Here is a 25,940-nt window from a genome sequence, read left to right on the forward strand (position 1 = left end):
TTGAATACCTCCAGAGGAAACTCCACAACCTCTCTGGGCAACCTGTTCCAGTGCACTGAAAAGAATCCAGCCTCATCCCCTTGACACCCTCCCTCAAGGTATTTGTAGACATTGATMAGATCCCCCCTCAGGCTTCTCTTCTCCAGGCTAAACAGGCCCAGCTCTCACAGCCTTTCCTCATATGGGAGATGCTCCAGGCCTCTAATCATCTTCATAGCCCTACACTAGACTCTCTCCAGTAGTTCCATGTCTTTCTTGTACTGTGGAGCCCAGAACTGGACAYAGTACCCCAGACGAGGCCTCCCCAGGGCTGAGTAGAGGGGCAGGATCACCTGCCTTGACCTGTTGGTAACATTTTCTAATGCACCCCGGGATACCATTGGCTTCTTGGCTACAAGAGCACACTGCTGGCTCATGATGAGCTTGTTGTCCACCAGAACTCCCAGGTCCTTCTCTGCAGAGCTGCTTTCYTGCAAGGTCAACTCCTAAACGCCACGCARTTCTGAAGAACTGCTAACCTTGCTCTACGGGGCTGAGCAGGCAGGACCCTGCAGGTCCTGGAGGAATGACCCCAAACCTGCCCCTGAAGCATGCTCCAGCCTGGGGACGCGGACCCAGCGCTGTGGGCAGCACCAGCGAGCCTCTCTGCTCGCAGCCAGCAGGACCTCAGGGAACAYCAAGGCTATTTGCAAGCCTTGTTCCGGCTCTTACCCAAGCAGAGGCGTTTGCTTGCCTTGGACAAATGGTCCCGGGACCTGGCAGCATCACCGCGGTGCTGCCGGGCCGAGGGAGCTCAAGCCTGCTGGGCCCGGGCCGATTGCTACATGCCCGAGCCATCCAGCTACAAGTGCAGCCCCATGGGCGTCTCGCGTCTCTGACAGGTGCGCTTACCATTCAGCGACGGCTTAGAGGGCGTAAGGGACGCTCAACGGTGCTCCTCTTAACGTAAGGTGGCAACCAGCACTTTGGGATTCACCAGAGCGGTGTGCAAGCCGCAGGGACGCAGGGAGCCGGGCCCTGGGGGGACGCGCCAGCGGGGCGCCGCGGGTGCTCGCACCCTCCCGGGGCTTTGCTCAGCCACCGCATGCTGGAGCTCGGGTCAGGAGCATGCTGGAGCTCGGGCTCGGATTTACGAGCCACACCGGGAGGTGGTGACAGGCGCTAACAGCCCTGATGAGAGAGGTTAAATGAAGCAGCTTGAAGCCTGTTGTAGACCAGGCTAAGGGGGGGCCAGCGAGCATCAGCTGGCGCTGGGGACACAGAACGCGGCCGGCAAACACCCTCCCGGGAGGAGGACGGCTGAAACGCTCAGAGGGGACAGCCATCTGCCCCAGCTTGGCCTAGCAGCCTCTCTGTGTGTTCGATAGCCCTGGTCCAGCTCCTGGAACGAAGCTTAGCAGGAAACAAGTAATGAAGTCATTAAGTGCCTTATTAAACCTTCCCAAGGACCCGTGCATGTCAGAGAAATTACGGAAAGGCGCTGTGCTGTCGAGAAGGCTTCATCCCAGGGACAGCAGGGACAGGGTGGCCGTGAGGTTGGCGGCTGTGTTTTTCCAGATTTGGAGCCCAGCAGATCTGCAGCCGGGAAAGAGGAATTTCAGGGCCAGAGATGGCAGGGTGGAAATTTGGAAGTCGAGAGCGTTGCTTCCGAACAGGAGATGCTTAGGGCAATGGCAAGATTTCAGAGGGGACGAGCACTCAGACCTCAGGGTAAGAGCAATATAAGAGCCGTCCCCACACCGATATCCCCAGGTGGGTGCAGCCCCTGAAGCTCTCAGCACCCTCTGCTCCTGCACCCTGGTGGGGCTACTTGGGTGCTGCCCACCCCAGGACCCTGAGCCCGGCACCCACAGCAGGAGAAGGCAGCAGCAGCCCTACGGATCCATCTGTGGCACCAGCCTGCAGCCAGGCAAGTGCTGCGTGTGTGTGGGACGGGATGGCATGGGATGGCATGGGGTGGCAAAGCTACCTCTGGCCCCTGGTGCCACCGCTGGCTCCCGCTCCCCCCGAAAATGCCCCCGTTGCCTCTGCTGCCGCGGCCAAGGGAGCGGGGGGTGGGGGGGACGTTCCCCTTAGGAACAAAGCGCCTGGCGCTGACACCTCCCCTCCTGCGCTCCTGCTGGCGGGGTTGCTACAGCAACCCGCATCCGGAGGAGCCGGCAGAGCCGCTTGGAGCAGGTGGCACTCCTCCATCGCTCGGCCCCAGGCCGCCTGGTGACGGTGGCCGCGCCAGGGCCCGGCTGCGGGGTGGGGGGAGGTGGGGGGCTGTGTTACCCCTCGGCTGAGCCCATTACACACCGGAGCCGAAACCGGAGYCGCTGGGAGAGGTTGGAGCGTGGGAAGAGCGGCAGCGCGCTGGATTCCTCCTCTCATCGATTTAGCAAGCCCACTGCAGCCAGATGTTTCCAGCTGCTGCAGCAGGGCAGCAGCGGGGACGGCTCAGCCGGCGGCACGGCAGGGGCGGCCTCCCGCCCTGCCGCAGCCGGGTTTCCCAGCCACAGCAGCAACGGCTGCACCATGTCCCCCTCTCCCCTCGGTGTCCCCTGCTCTGCCGGGCCACCAGGCAGCACCCGGGGCTGCGGGTTTGGGGACTGGCTAGTTCCTCTGCCCTGGCCCRGGAGAGCTGCGGAGCTGGGCTGGAGGGCGCTGGGCCCATGTCCAGCAGCACGTCCRCTCCCGCGGTGCGCCGTGCCCAGCAGAGCCTGCCCAGCGCCAGAAATCCTCTAACAGATCCGTGCTTCTGCTACCGTGCCGCCCGGCGCCGTGCTTTCCCGCCGGCGCGGACCCGTGAAAGCACCTCGGGGGCCTTCAGCAGTCCTCAGACCGACCGCTCCACGGTCGGKGATGGGTTACGGAGCCAGCAGCTCTTCGCCGGGACGCAGCAGGACCATCCGCCCTGCAAGCAAGGAAGCAGGAGCTCCCGGACGGGTGTGGACGGGCAAGAGGCACCAGGAGCCCTGATGCCTGACGTGGCGACGTCTCCCGGAGGGAGACGCGCGGCGAAGGGACCACGGACACCTGGAAACGAGAAGGTCCGTTGTCCCCACGCTCCCTCCTYCCTGCTGCCACCTGGCACGTAGCACCCTGTGCCCGAGCCACGGGGCCCGCAGCGGGAGTCCGGCTGCTCCGGAGAAGGAGGCCGGACGCAGCCCTCCGGGAGAGGTGCGAAGGCGGCCGCAGGCGGGGAGGCGCCGCAGCACTCGGAGGCCGGCAGCTCCCCCCCGGCAGGCGAGAGCAAAAAAACCAGCGGTGCGGCGGCGGCGGGGACAGGCCGGGACTTGAGCCGAATCGGCGCTTGTGGAGCCATCGCGGCCGCTAAGTCCTGCGAATCTCTTCTCCTAATGAGGGCAGAGCCGGGAGACCTGGAGCCTGAACCGGGCCTGGCTCCAGCGAGCCAAGTTTTTATAGAAAGGATTCAGACTTTCTCAGGCCAGAGCGGCCATAAATCTCCTTAATTGGGTCTCTCCCGCACGCAGCTTTCCAAGGGAACCCGTCGGAGAGATCCAAACCGGGCCTCCGGCCCGCTGCACATTTTTTCTTTCAACGGACGCCACGCTTGGCCTCGAACCGCCCCACCTGCGCTCCCGGATCACGGCTCCTTCCGTGGGAACGCCGGCCTCCGTCTACTTGCTGCGCCTTGCTCCATTCCTCCGGGCCACGGCACGCCGGCTGGGTGCTGGAGGTGACACGAGGACTTTGGGGAAGTGTCCCTGTCCCAGCGGCAGATGCTGCTGCACCATGGCCGGGCAGCTCTGCTGCGAGAGCCCGGGATCATCCGAACACTCCCGCAGCGGCGGAAACCCGGGCGGGGGGAAACGTCCGCGCGGCGCGGGAAGGAGGCGGTGGTTGGGAGCTGAGGGGACGGGACGGGACGGGAGCGGCCAGACGTAGGAACGTCGGACCGAACACCACGGCTTCGCACGCCGTGGGAGCAGCGGTGCAGCATTGCATTTTCCAATCCAAAAATTGGAAATTCAAAATTCCAGATGGCTCTTTTGGGGTGTGTGTGTGTGGAGGGGTTTGGGGCTTTTTTTTTTTTTTTTTTTTTTTTTTTTCTGCCTCGTTTCCAAGACAACGAGACTCGCTGTCATCATCTGCCGGTTGCCATAGTGATTTCACCTGATCGCCTTTTCGGGCGGGCGTGCAGCGGAAGGGAAGGGCGGACGGGAGCCCCGCGCCGCGGCGGAGGCGCGGGCTGCGCCTGCGCGCCGGCTTGCCGCGAAGAGCGGAGATGAACGGGGCTTTATACGGCGGAGGCAATGGGCCGATTCACGGGATCAAAGGGAGGAGGAACCGCGGGGCGCCGGAGCACGACTCAGCCCTTCGGTTAACTGCTTCGCTGCCCCTCCAGCTGGGCTGCACATCCGGGGAGGCTGCTGTCCATCCATCCTTCCATCCGTCCATCCGTCTGTCCATTCCCCCAGCTCCGGGCTTTGACGGGTGGGAGGAAGGCAATTCAGGCACAGGCAGGGAGACTCCTGCCCCCTCCTGGGCGGTGGGGAAGGGGTTGATAGCAGGTCCTGGCCCTCTGCCTCTGCACAACCCTTCTCCAAATCCCCACAGCCCAGCCAGCGAGCAAGCCGAAGGGTGGGACAAACGCACAAACTCCTGGCGGCCACCCAGGAAAAAGACCCTCGGGCAGCCCCAGCCCCGAGAGGCCGAGCCCCTGGCCGCCCCCTGCGCACATCACCATGGCGTGGCCTGAAACGCCATCTCAGGAGGCATCCGCAAGGAGGTAGACCCAAGGCTGAGCACACCGCAGCTACCCGGCTGCTTCCCTTGGAGGCCAGGGCGATACGCCCTCRACCGCCGTAAGGCTGGAGATGTCCCCAGGCAGCAGCACGGAGGTCCCGTTGCCCTTGCTGTGCTCGGCCTCCACAGGTTTTGGAGGGGAGTTAACCAACACAGGCCCCCGCCAGAGCCGCTCGGAGCCAGCCACAGAGAGCTCTTGTTCGGAGCCGGGCCCTCTCGTTCGTCAGCCACGTGCACCGCAGCCATCTCAATGGCCCCGTTATTGCTAACCAGCCTCCGAGTAGACGGCACGGACACGTCTCTGGCAAGGGGTGTCTGTGCCCCGAGCCAGGTCACAGCACAACCAGTCTCCTCTCCTCTCCTGCTTGGGATTCTGCAACATCTCCTGGGCATCAGCCTGCACCATTAAGACTTCCAACTGTTGGTGCAGGTGAACCAAGGGAGAACCACCTCCCTGCTGGCGTGGTCCGCTGGATGTCCACGAAAGGGCGTTTATTAGCTCCACGAACTGTCCCTTTGCAGCRTCTCCCCACCTCAGGCCACGTCCGCGCACGTCTGCCCCGTAGCCAGGCTTGCAGGAGAGGCCTCAGCCCGGACAGCTCTTGGCACGCGGTCGCTCCACCACTTTTTGCAGAAAGCAGCGCTCGGGAACGAGAACGGGCGTTAGCAGAGCCAAGCTCCCCCGTTCGCGGCCAGAATACAGCCATGCTTGGGGAAGCTTTATATTCGGAGACAAACAACTCGTAGTTGCTTTTGAACTGTTGGAATCGCACCCGCTGGGACGAGGCAAACAGGGAGCCTTTTGTGCCCTGCTCCTCGTGACTGAGAGCTTTGTGCAGAGCAACGCGTTGCAAACACAATTCTCCGCGGCCTCGGTCGGGCTCTGCTAAGGCGTTSGGTCCGCCTGTCCGGCACCAGCAAAGCCCAAGAGCCCTCGAGCGTCTCCAGCAAGGATGCAAAACGTCACCTCCCTCGCTCCCCCTGTGGCCGTGGTGCGCGGAAACGACGGCAAGCTGCCTGCTTTTGGGGAAAAGCCTCTGCCCTTGTGCAAAAGCCACCGAGCCGCAGGCACCGCGACCGGCTCCCGCCTGATTCCCGGGAAGGTCCCAACCTCTCCAGTTGCATTCTGGAGGCCTCCAGCTCAGTCCTGATCTCCGCGGGGCTGGGAGCTGACAACGCAAAGCTTGGCCAACGCAAAGCTTGGCCAACACTGGCCAAGCAGCCAGCGATGGGCCCGGGTGGCACCGTGCCGCCCTCTCCACCGTGGTGGCCGCGCAGAAGGCGTGTGCCGGTTCCCAAGGTTCTCTGAGCCCCTAGGGCTCACGCGGCCCTGGGGAACGAATCCAGCTTAAATTAATCCCAGGCTCGTTTGTGGATCCAGTGTTGCCACCTCCTATGGGAGGAGGGGAGATAAGCACAGCTATTTTTATCTCCATCTGGGGAACCATTTCCTTCCAAAGCAATGCTAATTTTTAGGCTCATGGTTAATTGATGTCAGGCTCGTTAGGGGGCCAAYAGATCCCCCCACCCCAGGAGTGCCACGCAGGGGGGAGCAGGTTTTGACAGATGATGTTAGAGCCACGCGTGAGCGACCTCCTAACAATGAGGGAGGGGGGAAACAAAAAAGGAGCAATGGCCATGGGAAGCCCTGGAGTGGGACAAGGCACCGCCAGTACTGCAGAGAGCCCAGGGTGATGCTGGAGACCCAAGTCAGCATGGTGGATTCCTGCTTCCTGGCCTTCAGTGCCCGCTCCCCTGGGATGCAGGGAAGGAGGAGCATCCCATGCCATACTTCCACTTGGCCACAGCTCCCATGATGAATGCTGCCAGTATTTCTGCCGGGCATCAGGACACCCTTCTCTGAACTTGCCCTCACGTGCCACATCAAATCCCACCACGCAGCAGCACCTCTTCCTCAGAGACGATCTGGGTGCCTCCAGCCAGCCCAGTTACAGTCCACGGAGAGGAGCCTTCTTCTTGCCRGAGCAGAGAGCCCAAGCACCTCTCTCCCCAACGAAGGCCCAGTCTCCACCATCCCGCTCCTCCTGCGGCAAGGTCACCCTACCTCACAGAAACCCCCTGGAACGGCCAACATGACCCCAATGATTTCATCCTTCTGCCTGCCAGAGCTTTCCAGCATCCCCGAGGCCAGAGAGAACCTGTTTCTTTGCCGGCGGGTCAGTAACGCAGATCTCTATCCATCTGTGCTCGGCACCGCCAAATGCTCCACCATCTCCAGGCCGGCACTGGTGATCTGCCGGCGCTATTATTGCAAACTTATTTTAATTGCTGTGCAGTGCCTCGAGCACCCTTCACAGGGAAGGGGATGCGTATGAATAAATTGTCTATTCTTAGCGTTGCCGGTTTTCCATCGGGAACAAAGAGGTGAAGGCCGGGTGYGCTGTGCAGCAGGACCTGCTCGCCCCTCTGCTCCCGCCTGCTTCCAGACCCCACTCCCTGCCACCACTCGCTTTGCCTTCTGCAGCTCCCTACTGCTAAGAAAAGGCTTTAGTCAGGTCTTCCCCATGAAAGTTGATTTGCAAAGAAGGATCCAATTCCTTTTTTTTTTTTTTTTTTTTTTTAACCTTTTCTTGATAGAGGTTCCTATTTCCTTCGCAAAAAATCTAGCTCTGTCACAGGAGATGCTTCAGCCCAGAAAGACGCTGCTGTGGGAGCCACTGCTTGGTTCCTTCAGGCCCCACTGCCTTTCTCGGGCTGAGCTCCACCACGAGACCCCAAAGTGCCTCTCAGCCAGGCACCCCGATGGGGCTGGGGGAAGATGACGAGGGAAGGCGCTCTACCTTCCAAGTTTACCATCTGTTTTACRGCTACATCATTTCGGGCTCTATGCAATGCTGGGAGATGAAGGCGAATGCTCCAACACGCTCAAGGACTCTTAATGCAAAGAATAGCTACTACGTTGTGCGAATCCAAATCTTACTGCGGTCTTGGAAGTGCCCTCAACAGGCAGGGCAGAAAATATTTTGAACAGGAGTCTGCACTAATGTGAGGAATTTAAGTCAAGCCTCCAGGCTCCCTCATTTTGGGAACCAGGACTCCTCGAAGGGCCCTGCCTCCTGTCCCAAGAGCAGGTTTGACACAGGCAGCTTAACCTTGCAAGCATTACTCTCTCTGCTGATTTGAATTTTGCTCCTACTGCTTAGACAGCTAATGACCAGGTGTCATCAGCCTTTGGATGGCATTGAGGACTAAAGCAGCTGCCTGCTCGGAGAACACCCATGGTCGTGGCTGCCACGTCGGGGGATCCAACCAACAGGGAAGAAGCCACCTGAGCCATGAGGTGCCACRTTCATAACCGAACCATTCTTAGTTGCATGTTTCCTTCAAAAAACCCTGAAATCCACCACATGAAACAGCAACCATTTTCTACGACAGTTCTGCGTCTCAACAAGGATTCACCCTTCTTCCTTGGTTCATCCAAACAGGCCTGTGCAGGCAGGGGAGGAGAGCATAGGCCAGGCTGGACCACTGGGAGGTACCGGGCTGTCCGAGGGAAGGAACCGTCTTGGCAGAGCTGGGACAGAGCCTGTTTTACAGCAACTGATTTTGCAGGCGGACGCAATCCCCGGGGAGATGGCTCCAAGCAACTGTTGCTACCCAAAAGACACAAGCCTGGTTTCATCGCTGCTCCCCTAGGAGGAGATCCAGCCCTTCGACTTGCATGTTGGTGCTGCCCAGGAAATGGGATCCCGGTGAACTCCCTCTGCTTCCCCAGGGAACATGCAAGCATACAAGTTCGCAGGAGTTTCCTCTCCACCCACGTGGGGATATTCATCACCTCCAGCTCTGCTTGTTCTTGCTCTCATGGGTACCTGCAAGGGTTTGCTCACCACAGTCCTGTCCATGCAGACGTCTGCATCTGAAAGCCACCCCAGACCCCCAGGCAGCACGTGACACCTCTACAGAGAAGGTCTGATGGACAAGCACGCAGCTGTCCTCCAGGCATCACTCTCCACAGGGAGGAGAACCTCCAAAGATGCTGTGGTGGGATTGCCAGCAGAACCGCGACGGGGATTTATCCTAGCATCCCCCCTAACACGCTTCTACATTTGAGCTACACACAACGGAGCATGGCTGGGTGAGCCCGCAACACCGTGGGAACCAGAGTTGCGATTTTTTTTTTTTTTTGAGCTTCACTTGCCAAAATTTGCTCCGGGGGACTGTCCAAGCACAAACCCGAGCCATAATCGCTACAAGGCAAAGCCAAGCCAACTCCATAGCTTGTGGGGAAAGTATCAGCCAAAAGTCACTCAGACAAGGAAGCGATTTGTCTTTTTCTGGATACACTTTCGGCTCACAGAAAGCGTACAGGATAAGAAAGGCAGCTCCGATAACTCCGACGACTGAACCGGTGCACAAGCGCGCTGGCACCTGGACGCTAACGGATAAAGCAGAACAGGGAGGAAAAGGATGGAAAAAGGAACACCACGTTACCTCGGAGCTCGAGCCAAACCAGGCAACGCATCCAGCAGTTGGGAATATGAAACGCGCACGAGAAGCTCGAGTGAGTAATTAATCCCTTCAGGAACATCATAAGTGGTTGCAGACAGTTTACCAAGAGGGAAAAAGTCATTGAAAAAATTACCATTAAAATCTTGCCCCTTTTTTTCCTCCCCTGATGATACAAAATACAAAACACTACTGGAAAATCTCTCCGCTCTGCAACATTTAACAGCGACGGATTTAAGCAATTTTCCTAACAAGACCTAATCTACCTGCCAAATTTGGCTGCGGAGCAACGCTGGAGTGGCAAGAGCAGCTGCCTCCAGCATRGCCAGGCACTTCTTGCATCGGACTCCGCACGGCGTCCGCAGCACGGTTGGGGGACGATTCCCACAAGGAGCCGAGCTTCAAGTTGCAACGAAGCCCGGGACGGAAAGGAGCACTGGAAAGACACCAGTGGTATCTCCTGGCACCGGTTCAAACCATTCACAGGCCTTTCATGGATTAGAAGTGAGAGAGGTGCTCTCCAAAGCCAACCTGACCTAACGGTGTCAGGCATAAATCTAGTTTATGAAGCAGGACGAGCCCTCYCGGTCGATGAGATTTTGGCTGGTAGTGCTCAACCGTGCGAGGTCTCCTTAGATACCTCTCATCATTTGGCTCCATCTCCCCTTCACGCCTGCTTGCTCTCTCCTTCCTCCTCTTTCTAGGTACCTTCACTCTCCTCAATTTTTAGCAGCGAGTCCAGGAGGGGACTGGAGGAAAAAGAGAGCCAGAGGGCTGGAATTTGGGCTTAATTCCTGCCCTTTTCACTCAAGCCAAGCCTTGTCGCTGCTAAGTATCAAGCTCTGAGTGGCAAAACAGCCATACCCACCATGCTGCCGTGATGGTTGGGCTCTGCTGGGACCGAGCCACCAGAACGGCCAGGAAAACAGTCTGTTCACAACCACTCCAGTGCAAACCCACAGTTACCCCCTTCTACAGATCACTGTGCTGCTAACCCTGTTTTTCCCACAGTGGGTCAGAAAAAAAAAAGCCCACTGGAGGCCATGCAAATTCTGGAGCAGGGTCTAGCAGGCCACGCAAATTCTGGAGCAGGGTCTAGCCCCTTGCCTGGCTCCAGCTACCCACTTCCAAAGAGCATCTAGACACCCCTCATCTCGCATGTTGCAGCAAGCGAAAGGATCAAACGGCACCTAATTCCCTTTCACTTCTATTTTTTAGGAATATTTTTCAGCCAAAGGTTTCTACTTCTAAAAGTGGCGTTTATTAAAAGCAACATCCGGAAGTGTATTTTTCTCCTGGTGACAAAACACCTTGAAATTTAGTTGGAAATTAAAAAAATCCCACTGCACTGAACTTTCACGTCCATTTGAAACCATTCTGGTTTTGAAAACAGACCTCCTCCCCACCCCCTCCTTTCCTCTCCCTCTCTCTTGTTCTCTCCTCTCCAGGCTTTAGCTTAAAAAATCTTCAGGCCAGGGAAAAAGCCAAGGCAGGAAAAGGAGGGGGGGGGCGCCTAAGAAACCGTGGCTTTTGCAACCCAAGCAAACACATCTCTGAGCAGGGGAGAAGCAGCATTCCAGATTTTCTTCTTTTTGGAAAGGTCGAGGCGTTCAGAAGGATTAACCACCTTCTATCCCAGGCTGCGGATACAGCCCGGCTAACCTTCCCCAGAGCCCAGCAATCTGCTTTTGCCTAAAGCAGCTCTCCCAGCCCGGCGCCCGGCCTCAACCAAAGGGAGAGACAGATGAGTCAGGAGAACCCCTCTGCATGGGTCACAGCCCGCTCCAGCCCCAACCACAAACCTTGGCTCTCAGCTGAGCTTGCAGAGGCCTGAACAGCTGGTAACAAAACTCCTAGGAGCCGAGTGCCAGAGCATGTCCAGGCCATGGTGGGACCAAGCTGGACACTAGCTCTTTTGATGTTTCTCTCTCACACGACACTGATTTGGGGAACAACTGAGACTTAACCACAGCTCTCCTACTCAGCTGCATGGTTGCAGCACCAGGCTAATGTGGTCTGTACCGCAGATGCCAAAATTGGGGTGCCGGTAAATGGGTAGGTAAATTCTGCTTCGCCAAACATCCCCACGTTTGCAGAAGGCAGTTGCTCCCATGGAGGCTGAGACCGCTCTGCAACATCAGAGCTTCCTTGGAGGGATGTGCATTTTAAGGACAGCCGCTGCACTAGCCCTACACAACACGCAGAGAGCTTATGACTGCATATGCTTCACAAGGGGATGAAAAGCTATATGGAAATGAAAGATCATTACCATCATCTCCTTGGAAACATCCCATCAGAGCAAGTTTCTCTTCCTCCTCCTTTTTTTTTTTTTTTTCTCCCCATGCGCACAAATTCTGGCACCCCGCGCATTGCTTGGCGCAGCCTCGGCGCTGAGCTTCCAAAACGCAGGCGTCTCATTTCTAAAGCCATTGTTTCGGATGGGCTATTGAGCTGCAAAACAGGGATGGCTGGGGATGGAAAACAGGGGTCTCTCGCGATACAAAAAGAAGCTGGCAGCCCCAGATTTGAGTCATCCTTCAAGCTACGGAGAATCTAATCCAAACAAAATTTGCTCTGTTCCCACAAAGGGAACAAGGACCTTAGCAACAAAATAAATCAACACCTCTGCCTCCCCCCGCCACCACCTCCCAGACGTAACGACGGTGAACGGGAGAACRCAGCAAAGGGAGCACTGCTTTGCTCTGCTTGGTCACTGCTGCAGCGCACGGAGTGGCTGATTTTGGAAAGCAGCACGATAGTTTTACGCTAGCATGCTACACCGGGGAATGCAAGGCTGGAAAAACTGCTTTGCAAATTTACTTTTGAATCCGAGCTCTGGGTTTRCTTCCTCCCCGCTTGCGTGCCGTTACAATCGGCGAGCGCTCGGCCAGCCTGTCCAACACAGGAACGTTTTCAGGAACCCCAAGAGTTTCACTGTTTTAGTACAAAGATTATTTGCCTAGAAAAATAAATCACAGTGGAAAGTTTATTGCTCGTTACTCGCTTTCTCCATCAAGAACAGGGAGGGCTGTGAAGTGCACAGCGACGCAAACAGCAGTTGAACTGAGATTTAAATCTGCCTCCAGGTTACTGTGATTTCTCCACAACTAATAAGATATCTGATGGGAGGCGACCTCCCACTGCAGGCAACGCCACCGTGCAAACTCCGCTTGGAGAGGGTTTTCCAAGAAGACTGCATAATCCGAACCCCACAGCCCGAACAAGCATCTTGCAGGCTCCAAGAAGACATTCCCTTGCTCATCCCCCACACTGCTTCACGGGAAGGGCCGTTCCCCTCCCCTTGCAGGAACCGGCCACATGTTCTCCATCTGGGAACAGATGCCAATGAGCCAATAATCTCAACTTGGAAAACTAACTGCAAATAGCAAAAAAAAATTGCCGAGTGCTCTACAGACCGTGGCCGGATGATAGATATTAGTGCTTAAGTTCCAGCAGCACCGAGACCCTGTTTGGCACAGCACAGCAAAAATGCAGCTAAAAAGCTTTAGGCAAATAAAAATGAGAGGGCTGAAGGTATCACCGCACAGGCATCTGCCCCCTTCCAGATGTTCTCACCCTTATGGAAGGAATGTCTTGGTCTGCTGGTAAATCAGTTCCCAGATTGCTGCTGTGCTCAGCATCAAGTATTAAAGGACACCAGCTCTGTGCCTCCCGGATCCCCGAAACCGCTGGGGGCCATTCTGGTCTCTAAGGTAAAAGTGAAAAGCCTGAGGGTTGCTGTAGCTCTGTCAGCCTGTAATAGCTCCCTTGTGGTTACGCTGGCTGGGGATTGCCTGAGCACATCCTGATGGACCACGCTTTTTACACGCCAACATAGGGCAGGGTCCTGGGGAGTAATGCTGAGATATGATCCAGGTAGCAAGACTCCTCCCGTTGCCCCCTCTTTTGACCGCTTCGCAGCTTTTGATACTATCCGAGCAGGGTAAAGGAGCGAAGGAGATCTGAGGTTTGCTTCAGATGATACTGTTCCCTGTAGGGCCAAGATGCAGTCAGGTTTCGGGTGCAACAGAGAAGCTTTTTAACTGCTCACAGTAATCGCACTCGACAGTGGGAGAGAGGAAGTCCAAAAAGTGATGCATGCAACTTCAAATCAACCACGAATGAGCTATCAAGCTGGAATTTGCCCAAGACCAAAAGGCTCATGATCTGTAAGCCCCCCCAGCTATTTGCAGCCCGAGGCACAAAGGCTCTGGGGTTTCATCTCTGAGTCAGGCAAACGCTGGTTCTTCCCCTCACCGCACMAGCATCCACCCAGGCTCCAAGCTCTCCAGGCTTAGCAGGATTCAACCCCAAACCAAGTCTACATGCATGTTCTTTAAGAGAAACCACTACCGCAGACTATGAGGAGCCAGTGCCACTGTTGGGTACTGGCACATGCTGGCATGTCTGCTCCCAGGACACCTTGCCTTTGCCCAGCTCCAGGTCCAACGTGTGGCCTGGCCAGGGTGATTTCTATTCTCTGTAAGAACTGTGGATTTTCATTCTGTTTTAAAATAAACTTGGGTTTGTGGGAGGCTCAAAGCAGGCTCAGGAGCACTGGGGCTCAGAAAGGGAGCCACCTTCCTCCCAAACCCAACGGCAGCCGGAGCAGCGCCAGAGAAAAGCCCAGGGGCTGTCCCYATCCTCTCACCACCGCTATTCGCCTTCAGCAGTGGAGGCCTCACACTCACCTTCACCGATCCAAGAGCAGACTGTGACAGGAAACCAGAACACTGAATGCCAACAGAGTGGGAGTCAATTAACTCCGAACTTTTGGTTTGCAGCTGCACAAACCCCAGCGGAGCCCAGCTCTGGAGCGAGGCCCTCTCCTCAGGAATTGGCATACGCCTTTTCCTGCTAGCGAAGGTTAACAGCAAGGTTTCCAGGACACAGTCTTGCTTTCTTCCCTGCTGGGATGGGGAGGAAGCTGAACTTCATTATTTCCCTTGCTTTTGCTGTGCCGTGAGCATTGGGATCTCGGAGGTTTTTCAAAGCCAGTCACAGACTAGCATGGTGAAAAGCAAGAGGCAAGGTGGCTGTGAAGCCTCTGCAGGTCCTACGCTTCTGGTGGCCACAGGACCTTTGCACTGCAGAGAGCTCCTAGCACTGCCCTGCACCGGCAGAGAGGGACAGTGCAGACACACTCTCAGGTCCAGGCCAAGCTTCACCAAAGTCCCTTCCCTCTTTGCAAGGGCCTGGTTTTAACATGGACAGGGGGGCTCAGCTGCCCCCTCCCAGCAAAGCAGTGCTCCCATCTTGGGCAAGAGCCTTTTGAAACCCCCCTGCCTTGGCCCGCTCTACCAGCGCCTAGTTTTTTAGAGGCCAGATGCTGTGCTTGCTCCGGCAAAGCCTTCTCCTCCCATTGAGGCACCAAAGCTGACCAGAACGAGCTTCTGGAGGGAGGGTCAGGCCACTACTAGGCAGAGAGAGAATCTCCCCGTGGCACAGGGCCAGGAACCAGCTGGGAAGGGATGGGCTCACCCCATGAAATGGCCCACAGCCTGTTTTATACCAGCCCTAGCGTGTCTCCAGGAGCTCCCGTGCCATGGCAATCTATGTGAATTAGCCACTATCTATTCTTCCACGTGTTTGCATCAGCTTGGAAATATAATGCCAGTCAAAGATAAAATGAACTGGAAACACCATGACAGCGCCTAACGGGCCCAGCCTGAGGGGCTCGTTAAAGAGATGAGTTTCAACATTGCAAGTCTTGGTCTGAATAGCAGGTTCCTTTGCCTTGGATTCACGAGCACATCCTCTGCTGTCAGTGCCTACATCTCCCTATACACTGGGCTATGAAATTAAGGGAGACAGTAGGAAGCCTGGCACAGCTTCAAGGCAATGGGAAAAACGAGACTCTGCCACCCAAACCCTCAGAAGAGGGGACAGAAGGTACCAGCTCATCCCCTCCTCCCTGAGCCAGTGTAGGACTGTAGGTTCTACAGGGCCCAGACTGAGTCCTCACAGGAGGATGTCCCCACCACTTTCCTCCCATCAGAAGATCCTGTCCTCCCAAGGATGGGGCCATGCAGCCACAACATGACGGAGGCAACCGATCAGCACACGAGGCCACTCCGCCACCAGCTCATGCCAGAACCTTGATGAAGCTTCATCCAAACTGCCATCAACACCAGCTCCTTATCAGACTCTCCACTGAATGCAGCGGGCTGACAGCAATAAGTTGGCGTTAGAAGAAAGGGAAAAAAAAAAAGAAAAAAGGGTGAAAATCCTCTTCACTGCAATTTGGGCTGGCACATGATCAAAACATACCCTACACCAATATGCAGAAAGTCTGAGAACATCACAATGCGCATGGGCAACAGGCGTGTGATTTTGAGAACTGTCTAATCAGTGAGTTATTCTCAGCCTTCAGCTATGTTGAAAGCTTACACATCTATAAATAGCCAGCGATGGAGCTGTACCTGAATCTCAGCTTTGAATGTAATTCACTGCAGCTTTCTGAACCAGGAGAGCCAGGCTGTTTAGCGTAGAGGCCAAGGACAGTGGTGGCATCAGGAACATTTCAGCCCCACAGAAAAAGCATGAAGGTGTAAGCTTCACAAAACCTCAACCTGACGCCTATGTGGGCTCCTAGCAAACCAGTGAGGGCTGGGTTTGGCCAAGCCTGTGCACTTGGAAGGTCACTATTGAAGAAAGTGGTCTGGTGGCTTTACTACAGCATCTGGTTGCAGGTTTTGTTGCAACAAAAGCCTGCAGTGCTGGGATGTGGAACAACTCCCAGTCCCAACAGCACGSGTTAGTGCTCAAATAAGGCTGCTCCCAGTGATGGCAACAGCCACGGATGTGCCGAACCAGGCTGGGTCACTGCAAATGTGCCTGTTAATCCAAGTCAAGCATAGGACGCTGTCAGGAGACCTCTGCAAAGGCCTGGCACTAGAAATAAAAGCGGTTCAGGTTTTTACTGGTGTTAAAGGCATCGCTTATCCCTCTGTCGCACCACAACTGCCACGTTTCCCCACCTCAACTCCAAGGTCTTTGGCAACCAAAGTGTTGCTCTTCCAATTTTCCTAGGTCGCACAAGAACAACCATCAACTCCAGTAGCTTCACTGACCTGGAGAGGACCTCAGCCACGTACATCATATCCAGCTTACTGAGCAGGAGAGGTTCCCATGCTGCAGCCAACTGGCTGGTGAGTCAAGGAAGCTGGCAAGGAGCCCAGCCTTCGAGCTGCTTCACCTGCAGCTGCAAGTCAGGCTTACAACCTGTCGAGGGAATCGCAGTTTCACAAGTGCAACACACAGCAGGAAACCTTGAACAACTTTGATTCAAGAAATTAAAACTCGAAAGCTGACTCTTCTTTGACTTTCAGCAGTCCCTCCTTCTATCCAGCAACCCCTACATAAAAGTATAATCTTTACTCGCTTGTGCTGCTACTGGATGAGATAAAGCACGGGTAAATGTGAGGTGACAGAGCAGCCCTGCAATTACGCCTTCMGAAGCTAAGGCTTGAATCCTGGATTTTCCATAAATCCTTTCTGAATCTTCAGGTGGACACTTCAGGTCAGATCTTAACAGGTAAGTTGGCCATCAAGAGGACTGCAAATTGCTCAGCTCTTAATGAGTTTAAGACAACGCGACTGACGTGAAACCAAGGAGGGATGTGAAATGAGTAAGCGTTATCAAAGCCTACACCAGGTATGAGTGGGAAATCCTGCGCTCTCTAGCACTGGAGTGCATGTATGGTCATTGGGCACATCCACGCATCCATGCGGGTGGAGGCATGCGTCTGCTGCTGCGTGTGCTCAGGATTCGCATGCATTTCACCGGGCAAACATGGGTGCACCGATGCACATGCTCTTGTCTGCGGGTCTGCTTGCACATCACATCCAAGGAGCTCGCGTGCTGTGCTGGCCCCTGTTCCCAGTGCATGAGGCTCTCAAGCCATCTTCCYGCTGTAAGGCTGCTTGCTCTCAGGGGCAAGGAAAATGTCCTGCCCAGCGATGCTATGAGAGCACTTATGCTATGCTCCCCTACACAGACTCCAGCAGCTCCTTCCAACAGGAGATGAATCTCAGCCCTCCTCCTGCATTAATCAAAAATACATTCCTGCCTCTATTGGACAAGACAAATAGCAGTGTAAGGATTGAAACACTTGAGGGAAACAAAACACAAAAGGAATGGATTAGAGGGAAGATGGGTGAATTTGAGGGAGTGCTGGGCACTGCTTTTCAGTGTCACACCCGCTTTGACACAGGCACATCTACATTTGCACAGTTTCTAATCTCAGCCCTGCATTGCAGCATCCCCTGCCTTCCCAGCTCCCCTCCGCGCTCAGCTCCCTGGTTCGGAGCTGCAATGCAGCAGCGTGGGAAAGCCCTGCTCCCCCTTCGCCCTGCTCTCCTCCGCTCCTGCCTTGTGGAAGCTCCACGGCTCCCCTGCTCGCCTCCCCRCCCCCTTCTCACGCACTCCGCTTTCCCGGAGCTCGCCGTTTCCAAGTCGGAGCGGCCGCTTCAATGCAGCAAACCCTCCCCTTCCTCCCCCAGGGATGGCTGCTTCACACGCTCAGAGGAGAACATGACTTTGCAGGAAAGGGGATATGGCAAAATTAAGCTATATCTATTTCCCACCTCCTGTGTTACCACAACTCTGTAAAGGATACCCTCAAGGCATCAAGTCTGGAAAGGCCAAGGACAAAGCTAACCCCAAAAGATGGGGCCATCCCCATGCCATCCAGCTCAACTTCCTGAAAAGCCAGCCATAGCAACCTTCAGAATCGATGTGCCCAGTGCTGGGGTGCAAGACCCTCCCCCCCCCAGGACTAGTGCCCAGCATCGCACCACAAATCCAGACCTAGCCAGCTTCACCATCCAGTTGGTCTCAGTCCCAATTGCAGCTGCCACCTGCACGACATATGCTACACGCACTCACACACCCCGGGACATTGCTGCTCCACCAAGCACACAGACCACCAACACCACACACATGGTGGCAAAGAGGAGGCTCTGCACCGGAAGAGCAAACCACTCCGGTAACCCAGTGAGGCCACGTCACCAGGTCCAACACTGCCTCAGTCCCAGGAGAGCGGCGTGAGGTGTCCCCAAGAGCTCAGTCCTACAGAAAAACCACTTGGCCCCCGGCAGGCAGGAGGCACAGTTCAGCCAGGCAACCAGAGAGACACATGCGAGTCACGGCAGATGGGCTGTCACTAAAGGTTGGCATCACTCAAAGGTTATACACCTTGAAGAGTGCAATCTCTGGCTTTGCAGTGACCTGGAACGAATCCCTCCAGGTGAAGCAGGCACAAGAGTTAGCCAAGCGCCTTCCTCGGAGACTCTAACGAGGTCGAGCTGAAAAGGACCATGTGCAGGGAGGAAGGGGGGAAATTGCTGTCCTGCACCATGAAGCGTGAAGCTGTTGGGAAGCTAATGAGCTGATAACTCAAATGGACATAACAGGGCAATGGGAGAGGGGAACTTGTGCTGGGGAAGGGGCTGATGGCACAGAGACAATGAGCGCTGCAGTGCGAGAAGCCAAAGTCAGAACAGAGAAGCAAAACTGGGGACTCAGGGCAGCAGGAGGAGACTCCATGGGAGGAGGACCTGACATAGGTTCTCTGGGTGCCACCCAAGCCATAAGCGCATTGTTGACAAGGCAGCTCTACCCTGGCAGGACCCTTGGAYGTCCTTCTCCAAGAGCAAATGACCCCAGGAGCCCTTGGCAATTGCTCCAAGAGGACTGCAAGGCCTTGAGGGGACACTGCCCAGACCCAGCTCTGATCATGTCCCACCAACAGATCCTGAATAGCATTTCCTGGGCTAGGGAACCTGCCTGTATCAGCCTGATATCAGTCACTCACACCAGCCCAGAGAAAATGGAGCTGCATAATTTTTTTTTCATTCATTCATGTATTTTCCTGAGTGGACAAATGTTGGATTTGAGGGCAAAATACAGGCAGTTGCTGAGAAAACCCAATTTCAGAGCAATTTTCCAGGTTCTCTGGGGCACGAATTTGTTTTGGCAATGTATCTCCAAATATTTTTGTATCCAAGTGTTTGCACTGTTCTTTTTCATGAGAACCTTTGAAAGAAAAATCTGGATTTTTCACTGCTTGGTTTGCACTACCATTATTAGTGAAAAATGGCACTTCCCAACTAGCTCTGTGGTCCTCAGGTTACATTTCCAAACCTTCTCCCCACTCACTGAGCCATCACAGCTGAGAGAGAGGAGGAGATACCTACCCTCTGCCTTCAGGCTCCCACTCCTCAGGAGAACACAGGGGACACAAGCATGGAAGCAGAGACAAGATGGCATACCCCGTCCCTTTCTCCTTGCTCCATAATCCAAATGCGGGATCTTGGTTCTAAAGCCAAAAAGAAATGAAATTCCCAGCCCAACAATCTTATCACAAGGGTGCCACAGTGCAGGGGTCTTAAGAGAGGAATAGCGTTAGCGTAATCGTGATATTGGAACAGTTGCACTGTTTTACGAGGCAATAATGTGCTCCCAATGCTGTGAAGAGCTACTTGGTGTCTGACCTCCTTACACCCTCACGCCAAGGAGCCGGGTTACTGTTGCAGAGAGCGGCAATGGACCTCGTYAGCGCTTAAATAAACAGTGAGGGAAGTAGGGAGGTGGAGAGATCCCTTTTAATCATCTACCATGTGCCTGGCCAGCAGGGAAGCTAATCAGGAGGAATCTATTCCTGGGATCTATTTGGGAAGGAATATCCTGGTGAGACCATCTCCGCCTGGACCGGGAACACGTCCACACAGGGCATGTCAAGTATCAGCCAAGCATGTTTCCTGCACTGTTGGGTTTTTACCAACCACAATCCCATGCAATGWGAAAATCCCACCCTCAAAGAGGCCTGTTTGTCCAGCAGTCCTTACCAGCCCTTTGGCTCTTCTCCCCACAGCAGATGGATTGCTGGCATCCACTACTCAGCCAGCTCCCAGCCTTAGGATACCTTAGGTCTTAGAAAGCTTGCCCTGCCTAGAAGCTATTTCTGGACTGAGCCTGGTCATACTGGCACCCATGGGAGTACCTGGTCATCCTTTCCTTCCTCCATGACACATGCCAGGCCTGTCCTGGAGATTCAGCTGCGTACCTGGGAAGCCTACCCAAAGGCTGACTGGTAGAATAGGGACCATCACACCCAGAACCGAGCATAGGACCAGAGACAGGATGCCCAGTTCCTCCTTCGCTCCTGCACGCTGCTCACTCACAAGTCACTGTGCTCTTCCCACTTGCAAAGCACAGCTAACAATGCTTCTCCGACCTGAAGCTGCCCAGCTTCAGGGCTGCTCTGCTCCAGCAGAACCTTCTTCTAGCATTGAGCCTCCATAGGCACATGCTGCCCAGCAATGATAACCCCTGCTAGGTCATCTTGGGGAAGGGTGGCACCAGGGGCTGCAGAACTGGGACGGCTTATAGTTGTACCCAGTCGCTGCAGAGCTTGGTAAGGCTAYAAAGGCTCCTTGAGCAAAGATTTTTAGGAAACGCCCTTACCCCTGGGAACACACGTGCATCTGTCTGGGCTTTGGCCCATGCAAAATCCAGCCATCTATACACTTATACCCATTAGTAGCCATTTAAGAGGCACAACATACAGCAAGAGATGGCCAAGGAAATGGCTTCCCAAAGTAACAGCAGGATCTTGGCCGTGCTCTAGGGATTTTTTTGGTAAGTGCAGCAACCATTCTGRGTCCCAGCAATCACTCGAGTCCCAGGACACCAATGTGAGTGAACTTGCATACTCATATGCCTTCCTGCTCCTGCACACTCTGGTCGGCCACATACACATGCAGAGCAGCTCAACAAGCTCCCTGTAGTGAGCTCTTCCACCACGCTGGCCATGTTCCTGCCGTACCCTTCATCCTGCGGCCGGGTGCSGGGGCAATTAGCAAACCCAGCTGCCATTCAGCTTTGATGAGAAGCCTTGGTCTCTCTGGTTGATGTGCAGTGTATAATTTTGATGTTGGAAATAGCCTCTACAAAGCACATGTGGCTGCTGTGYCCCAGTGACCTCTCCCGACTTGCGCAGGCGGCTCTGCTTTAAACACGGTTGCATCTCTACCAGCTCTACAAAGGCTTCGGTGTCATCAAACAGATGACACAGCTGCAGTAACCAAATGAGAAGTAATATTTGGACACTATTAAATAAATTATATTTTTGGCCAGCATTGCACTACAGCTTGTGTACATTTCTGGCAAGAGATACACACGGTGGAAATGAGTACTCAGGTGCAGAGACCAAGGATGCAGAAGGCCTCTAAGTCATCATGTTTGGCGGAGCAGAGCACTCCGGTTAGTCAGTGGCTGAACAGGCTTTTGAGCACAGGTGAACAGTTCATAGACAACAAGACCTGAAGAGGCTGGGAGTGCAACTCACACCATGTCTGCCTGTCAGTAAGAACCAAGCTAGCAGGTCTTCTCCAGCCACTAAGGACAGAGCATCATCCAGCATACCTGGCAAAATGGCTCAGACTGCTGTYTCTAATGCCAAAAGGGACCACAAAATAGTGCGGAGAAGCCATCCCTCCCTCTGAATCACCTCCCACAGCAACAGAGACGAAGCCTCCCTCTTGGCCTCRCTCACAAGTCCTAGCAGAGTTTGCAGCCAGCTCTTCTGAGCAAGGAGGGAATCCTGTCCTGTCCGKGTCTGTCCCCACCCCAGGAATAATCTCTCCCCGAGGAGCCAATTTCTGGAAAGTACCACATCACTGTCACCCCTGGAGAAGGTTTTACCTGTGTGGATCAAACCAGGAGCCAAGCAAAGGGATCAGGACCAGAAGTCTGAGGTCAGCATGCATCCAGCCTTGRGTCTGCCACTAGTGCATATGAGGAGCTAGTGCAACCACCCCCTCTCTCTGCTATCATACCATTCCCTCCTCTGCACATCCCTAAGCTCCACTCAGCATTTTCACCATAGAGACAGTCAAAAATATGCCAGGTCATGGTTGGCTTGGTTAACTCTGGAACAGGTAAAACTCAACGGCACAACAAGCAGTTCAGCCTGCACCTGTATGTTAGAAAAGCTAAGTTTAAACAGGATTAAGTTCCTGACCTGTTCAACCCAGATGTTGTCCTCATCTGACCCTGGGCAGCCAGCCCCCAGTGCCACCACAGGGAGTGCAACAGTCCCCAGATGTTGGAAAATTACCTATTTCAGCAAACATGCAGACAGAGGGGGTTCATAACACTGATCTGGCAGTGTTCAGCCCACACAGGCCAGCTCACCAAGTCTCCAGCTGCCAAGCGCAGTCCGAAGCTCAGCGATGCTTAGCACCGCCCAAAGATAACAGCAGCAGCGGCTCCAAAGCAGGCCCCCCACTCCAGGCAGGAGCTAACAACTGCAGTGAGACAGCAAGAATCAGCCAAAAACTAAAGCAGATGTCGGGGGCACTTTTGCAAGTTGTGGTCTTACTAAGCTTGCACACAAGTCACTGTCCTGCAGTCAGCACCTCGGGTGTTTCAGCAATTGCCCCAAACCAGGAATCCCTCCCGGGTGGCCAGCCCTGCATCCTCGGTGAAGCTGCAAGAATTTCTCTTGGGGATGCTAGGGTAATCCCTTCGTCTCACAGCAAAGTGAGAGAGTGGGGACACGGAGATCCACCCCAAGCAYGCAACCACTAGGCAGCAGCACCGTGGGTGGAGATTGATTAGTCCTATAATGACAAATCCTTCAGAAATCCTGCTGTGCTCACCGCTCCAATAGCATCTGGTGTTATCCTGGCATTAGGGGTGAGGAAGGACATCCCTGAGGCCAGCTGCAGGATAGTCGTGGCAACCTAAGCCCGTGCACCCCTGCGATGAGGCTGACCTCATGTCTTCAGGCTGTTTTCACCTCTGTAATGTGGCTGCCCCCTGTACTGGGCTTGTTCTGTGGCTTTACACTAGCCTCTTGCTTTAAGACCTTCTGCTCCCAGCCATCACCGCAACACCTCWCTCCCCACCCCTGTACATGGCCATGGAGCTGAGGGCAATGCCACCACGGTCCAGGAGACTCCACGCTTGCACACAGGCAGATGCTGCCAAAGCCCTGCATCGGAGCAGAGGCTGTAACACCCTGAAGGCTCTTTGCACGGTGGATTTTGCAGCAAGCGCAGTGGGCTCAGCAACCACAGCTTTACAAGCTCCCATCTTAAGCACACACCRTGCTCACACCTCCTAACCAAGCCTCACCAACAGGCTCCAACCGGGGATGACCTTCTTCCCTTTCTCCCTACAACAGAGCTYGGGAATAGGATTTGGCTCATGTCCCCCACTCACCACACATCTGGGAGAAGGCATCTCAAGCCAGCTCTCCAAAAAAAAGTTCCTGCTACCCTAAAAGGGGCTCCCCAGGAGAGAAACCCAGGACTCGAAGGGAGAAGGGACACGACACACCTGGGCTCCTGGCCCACCCTATCCCTGCCAGTACTGCTTTTCTCCCCAGCTAACTACCAGCACTTTAAATTTAGCTAACTTGGGTACTGACAGCGGTCATGTCATGGCTGCCCAGAGCTAGGGCAGGCTAATTTACCATCACCTCAAGCCAGTTTGCCAGAATGAACAGAGCTTTTCATAGCTGCTAGTTCCCTGCTGTCCTCATCCGACCAAGCCCGTTCGAGCCTATCTATGCTGTCATGTTGGATGGCAGGGGAGAACGAGCTTCAGCAGAAAGCAGAGGGCTCTTCACACCTCACAGGCTCGGAAATACCCTGGCAGATGCTGCTTTGGTTTCCTAGAGATCAGCCGAGCCCTCCAGCCGACACACGTTCCGCTGTGCGATGGCCACGATGGAAAGGTGAACACCGGACACATCTGCACCAAGATGCAGACCTGGATCAACCCATGCAAGAGGCAGCAACACCACAGGTCAGCCCCAAAGCATGCCCAAGAGGCCAGCATTGGCTACTTTGACGAAAACCTCATGCAATATCACGCGCAGAATAAGCACTCGACCACACAGGCTGCCCTTTCTAGGCTCAGAGATCAAATGCGCTGYGCTAGCAAGACCTTCACAGCCATGGGCTCACACAAATCCTGCAGCAGCTTTCTTGGAGAATGGAGGAAACAGGCCTCTCTTTCTCAGCCAGAAGGAACACCCAAGACATTGGAGGAGCTTTTGATTCAAAACCACAGAGCTCAAACCGCAGGCACAAACTTCAAGTCTACGTATGCAATAACTGGGCACTTTTCCATGAGCAACTTCCACGTAAGATTGGTACGCTGTCACCCAAGGTCAGTCTCTAGGACAGGACAGCTCTGATCACAAGGAGTAGATGCAACATCCAGCTGGGATGGGAGGGGAAACTCCATGTTCTTTGGTCCGATTTAGAAACAAGATGCGACCAAAAACACAAAGGGGAAGGAAAAACTCAAGCACAACCTGCAATTCCTCCTTGCAGGGAGGCTGGAGAAAAGCCAAGGAAGAGACTGTGCTCCGTCCCATCGGCGCCTGAGCTGACCGGGTGCTTTCCCTCCCCTTTGTGGGGCAGCCCTGTCCACGGTGGAAATTATCCCCAGTTTCATGCTCCCCACCTACGCAACACCGAGGCGGCCAGAGGCTCGCCACTGGGGCCCCAGCCGGAGACATGACAGCGCAGCCCCTGCGTTGCGCAGCCTCCGGACGTAGCATCAGCTGAGTCTCTCCAGGACGYGGTAGGTGACCAAGCGAGCTGGGAGCGGGGGCGTTCCCAAAGCCTCGCAGGGGCGCAGCACGATTTCCTACTACCACAAAAAGCCATAACTGAGATTCCCCTCTGAAATCTGGCCCCGGATCATCTTGGCTCCGTCTATGAGCCAAGCAGACGGACTTCAAGGATCGCTTGGCCGCGGTGAGCTCCAGGCCTCMCAGGCGCTCGGTCCACCCCACCGCCAACCCAGCTGCGACTCCGGCTTGGAGCCGAGGTAGGGAACGGGGACAACGAGTGTGCAGACCTGATGCCACTGTCCTAAAGTYACCTCCGAGCGGTGCTAACCGACGGGTGGAGGCTTCTGGCTCCACTGCCAGCAACGATGTTGCTGCCCTGCCTGCCGGAGGAGCATGGGATACCTCCACCAGGATGACCGCTGCTCTGGCAAGTGTGGGGAGATGCACCTCTCACCCACCTAAGATCTTCTCCCTGCAACGGTGCCAGCGTTTCCAGAGCGCGCGCTCCCGGGGTGGGCTGGAGGGCAGGCGGGGGGAGGCCCCGCGTCCTGACTCCAAGGCTGTCTTGGTTTGCCCCACCACAAGCCAAGGAGTCCTCTGGCTCCGAGCGAGGCCATGGCTCCCACGCAGCTCGCCTCCAGGCTGGGAAAACGGAGCGGAGGCAGCGGCAGCCCGAGCGAGGGGCGTGGAGGCCGCCGGTCCCCCAAGAGGGGGGACGCCCGCGAAGGAGGTCGGCCRGAGCCTCGGCTTCCCTCCCGCCACCACCGCGTCGGCGAGGCCGCCCCGCACTCACCCAGCATCTGGCTGAAGAGGAGCTGCTCCAGGTCGCCCAGCACCGTCACCACCAGCTCGGGGTCCACCTTGAGGTAGGGCTTCTCCTCGGCGCCCGGCGCCGCCGCCTTGCCCTTCCCGCACAGCAGCTCGTCATCGCACTTGCCGTCGCCGCCGCTGCCGCCCGCCTCGGGGGCCTTGCTGAGCGGCTTCACCTCGGCGTAGGGCCCGCGGGGGATGCGGCTGGGCTTGCCGGCGGCGGCGGCGGCTGCTGTTGCTGCTGCTGTTGCGGTTGCTGCGGCACCGAGGACACCGGTCGAGACAGGGAGAGAGAGAGAGAGAAGCGCC

General features: G+C 55.5%; 1 protein-coding gene across 1 annotated transcript in view; it reads right to left on the reverse strand.

The window, feature by feature from the left end:
- NAV1 (neuron navigator 1) overlaps positions 1 to 25,940 on the reverse strand; it is a 61,131-nt gene that overhangs the window by 32,777 nt on the left and 2,414 nt on the right. Inside the window, exon 3 of the mRNA XM_085307706.1 lies at positions 25,615 to 25,887. Within this exon, the coding sequence (XP_085163832.1) occupies positions 25,615 to 25,887 (273 nt within the window). The remainder of the gene's footprint in view (positions 1 to 25,614; positions 25,888 to 25,940) is intronic.

Source organism: Rhea americana, unplaced genomic scaffold, assembly GCF_003343005.1.
Source record: "Rhea americana isolate MKP2758 unplaced genomic scaffold, rheAme1 scaffold_261, whole genome shotgun sequence".
Lineage (NCBI taxonomy): Eukaryota > Metazoa > Chordata > Aves > Rheiformes > Rheidae > Rhea > Rhea americana.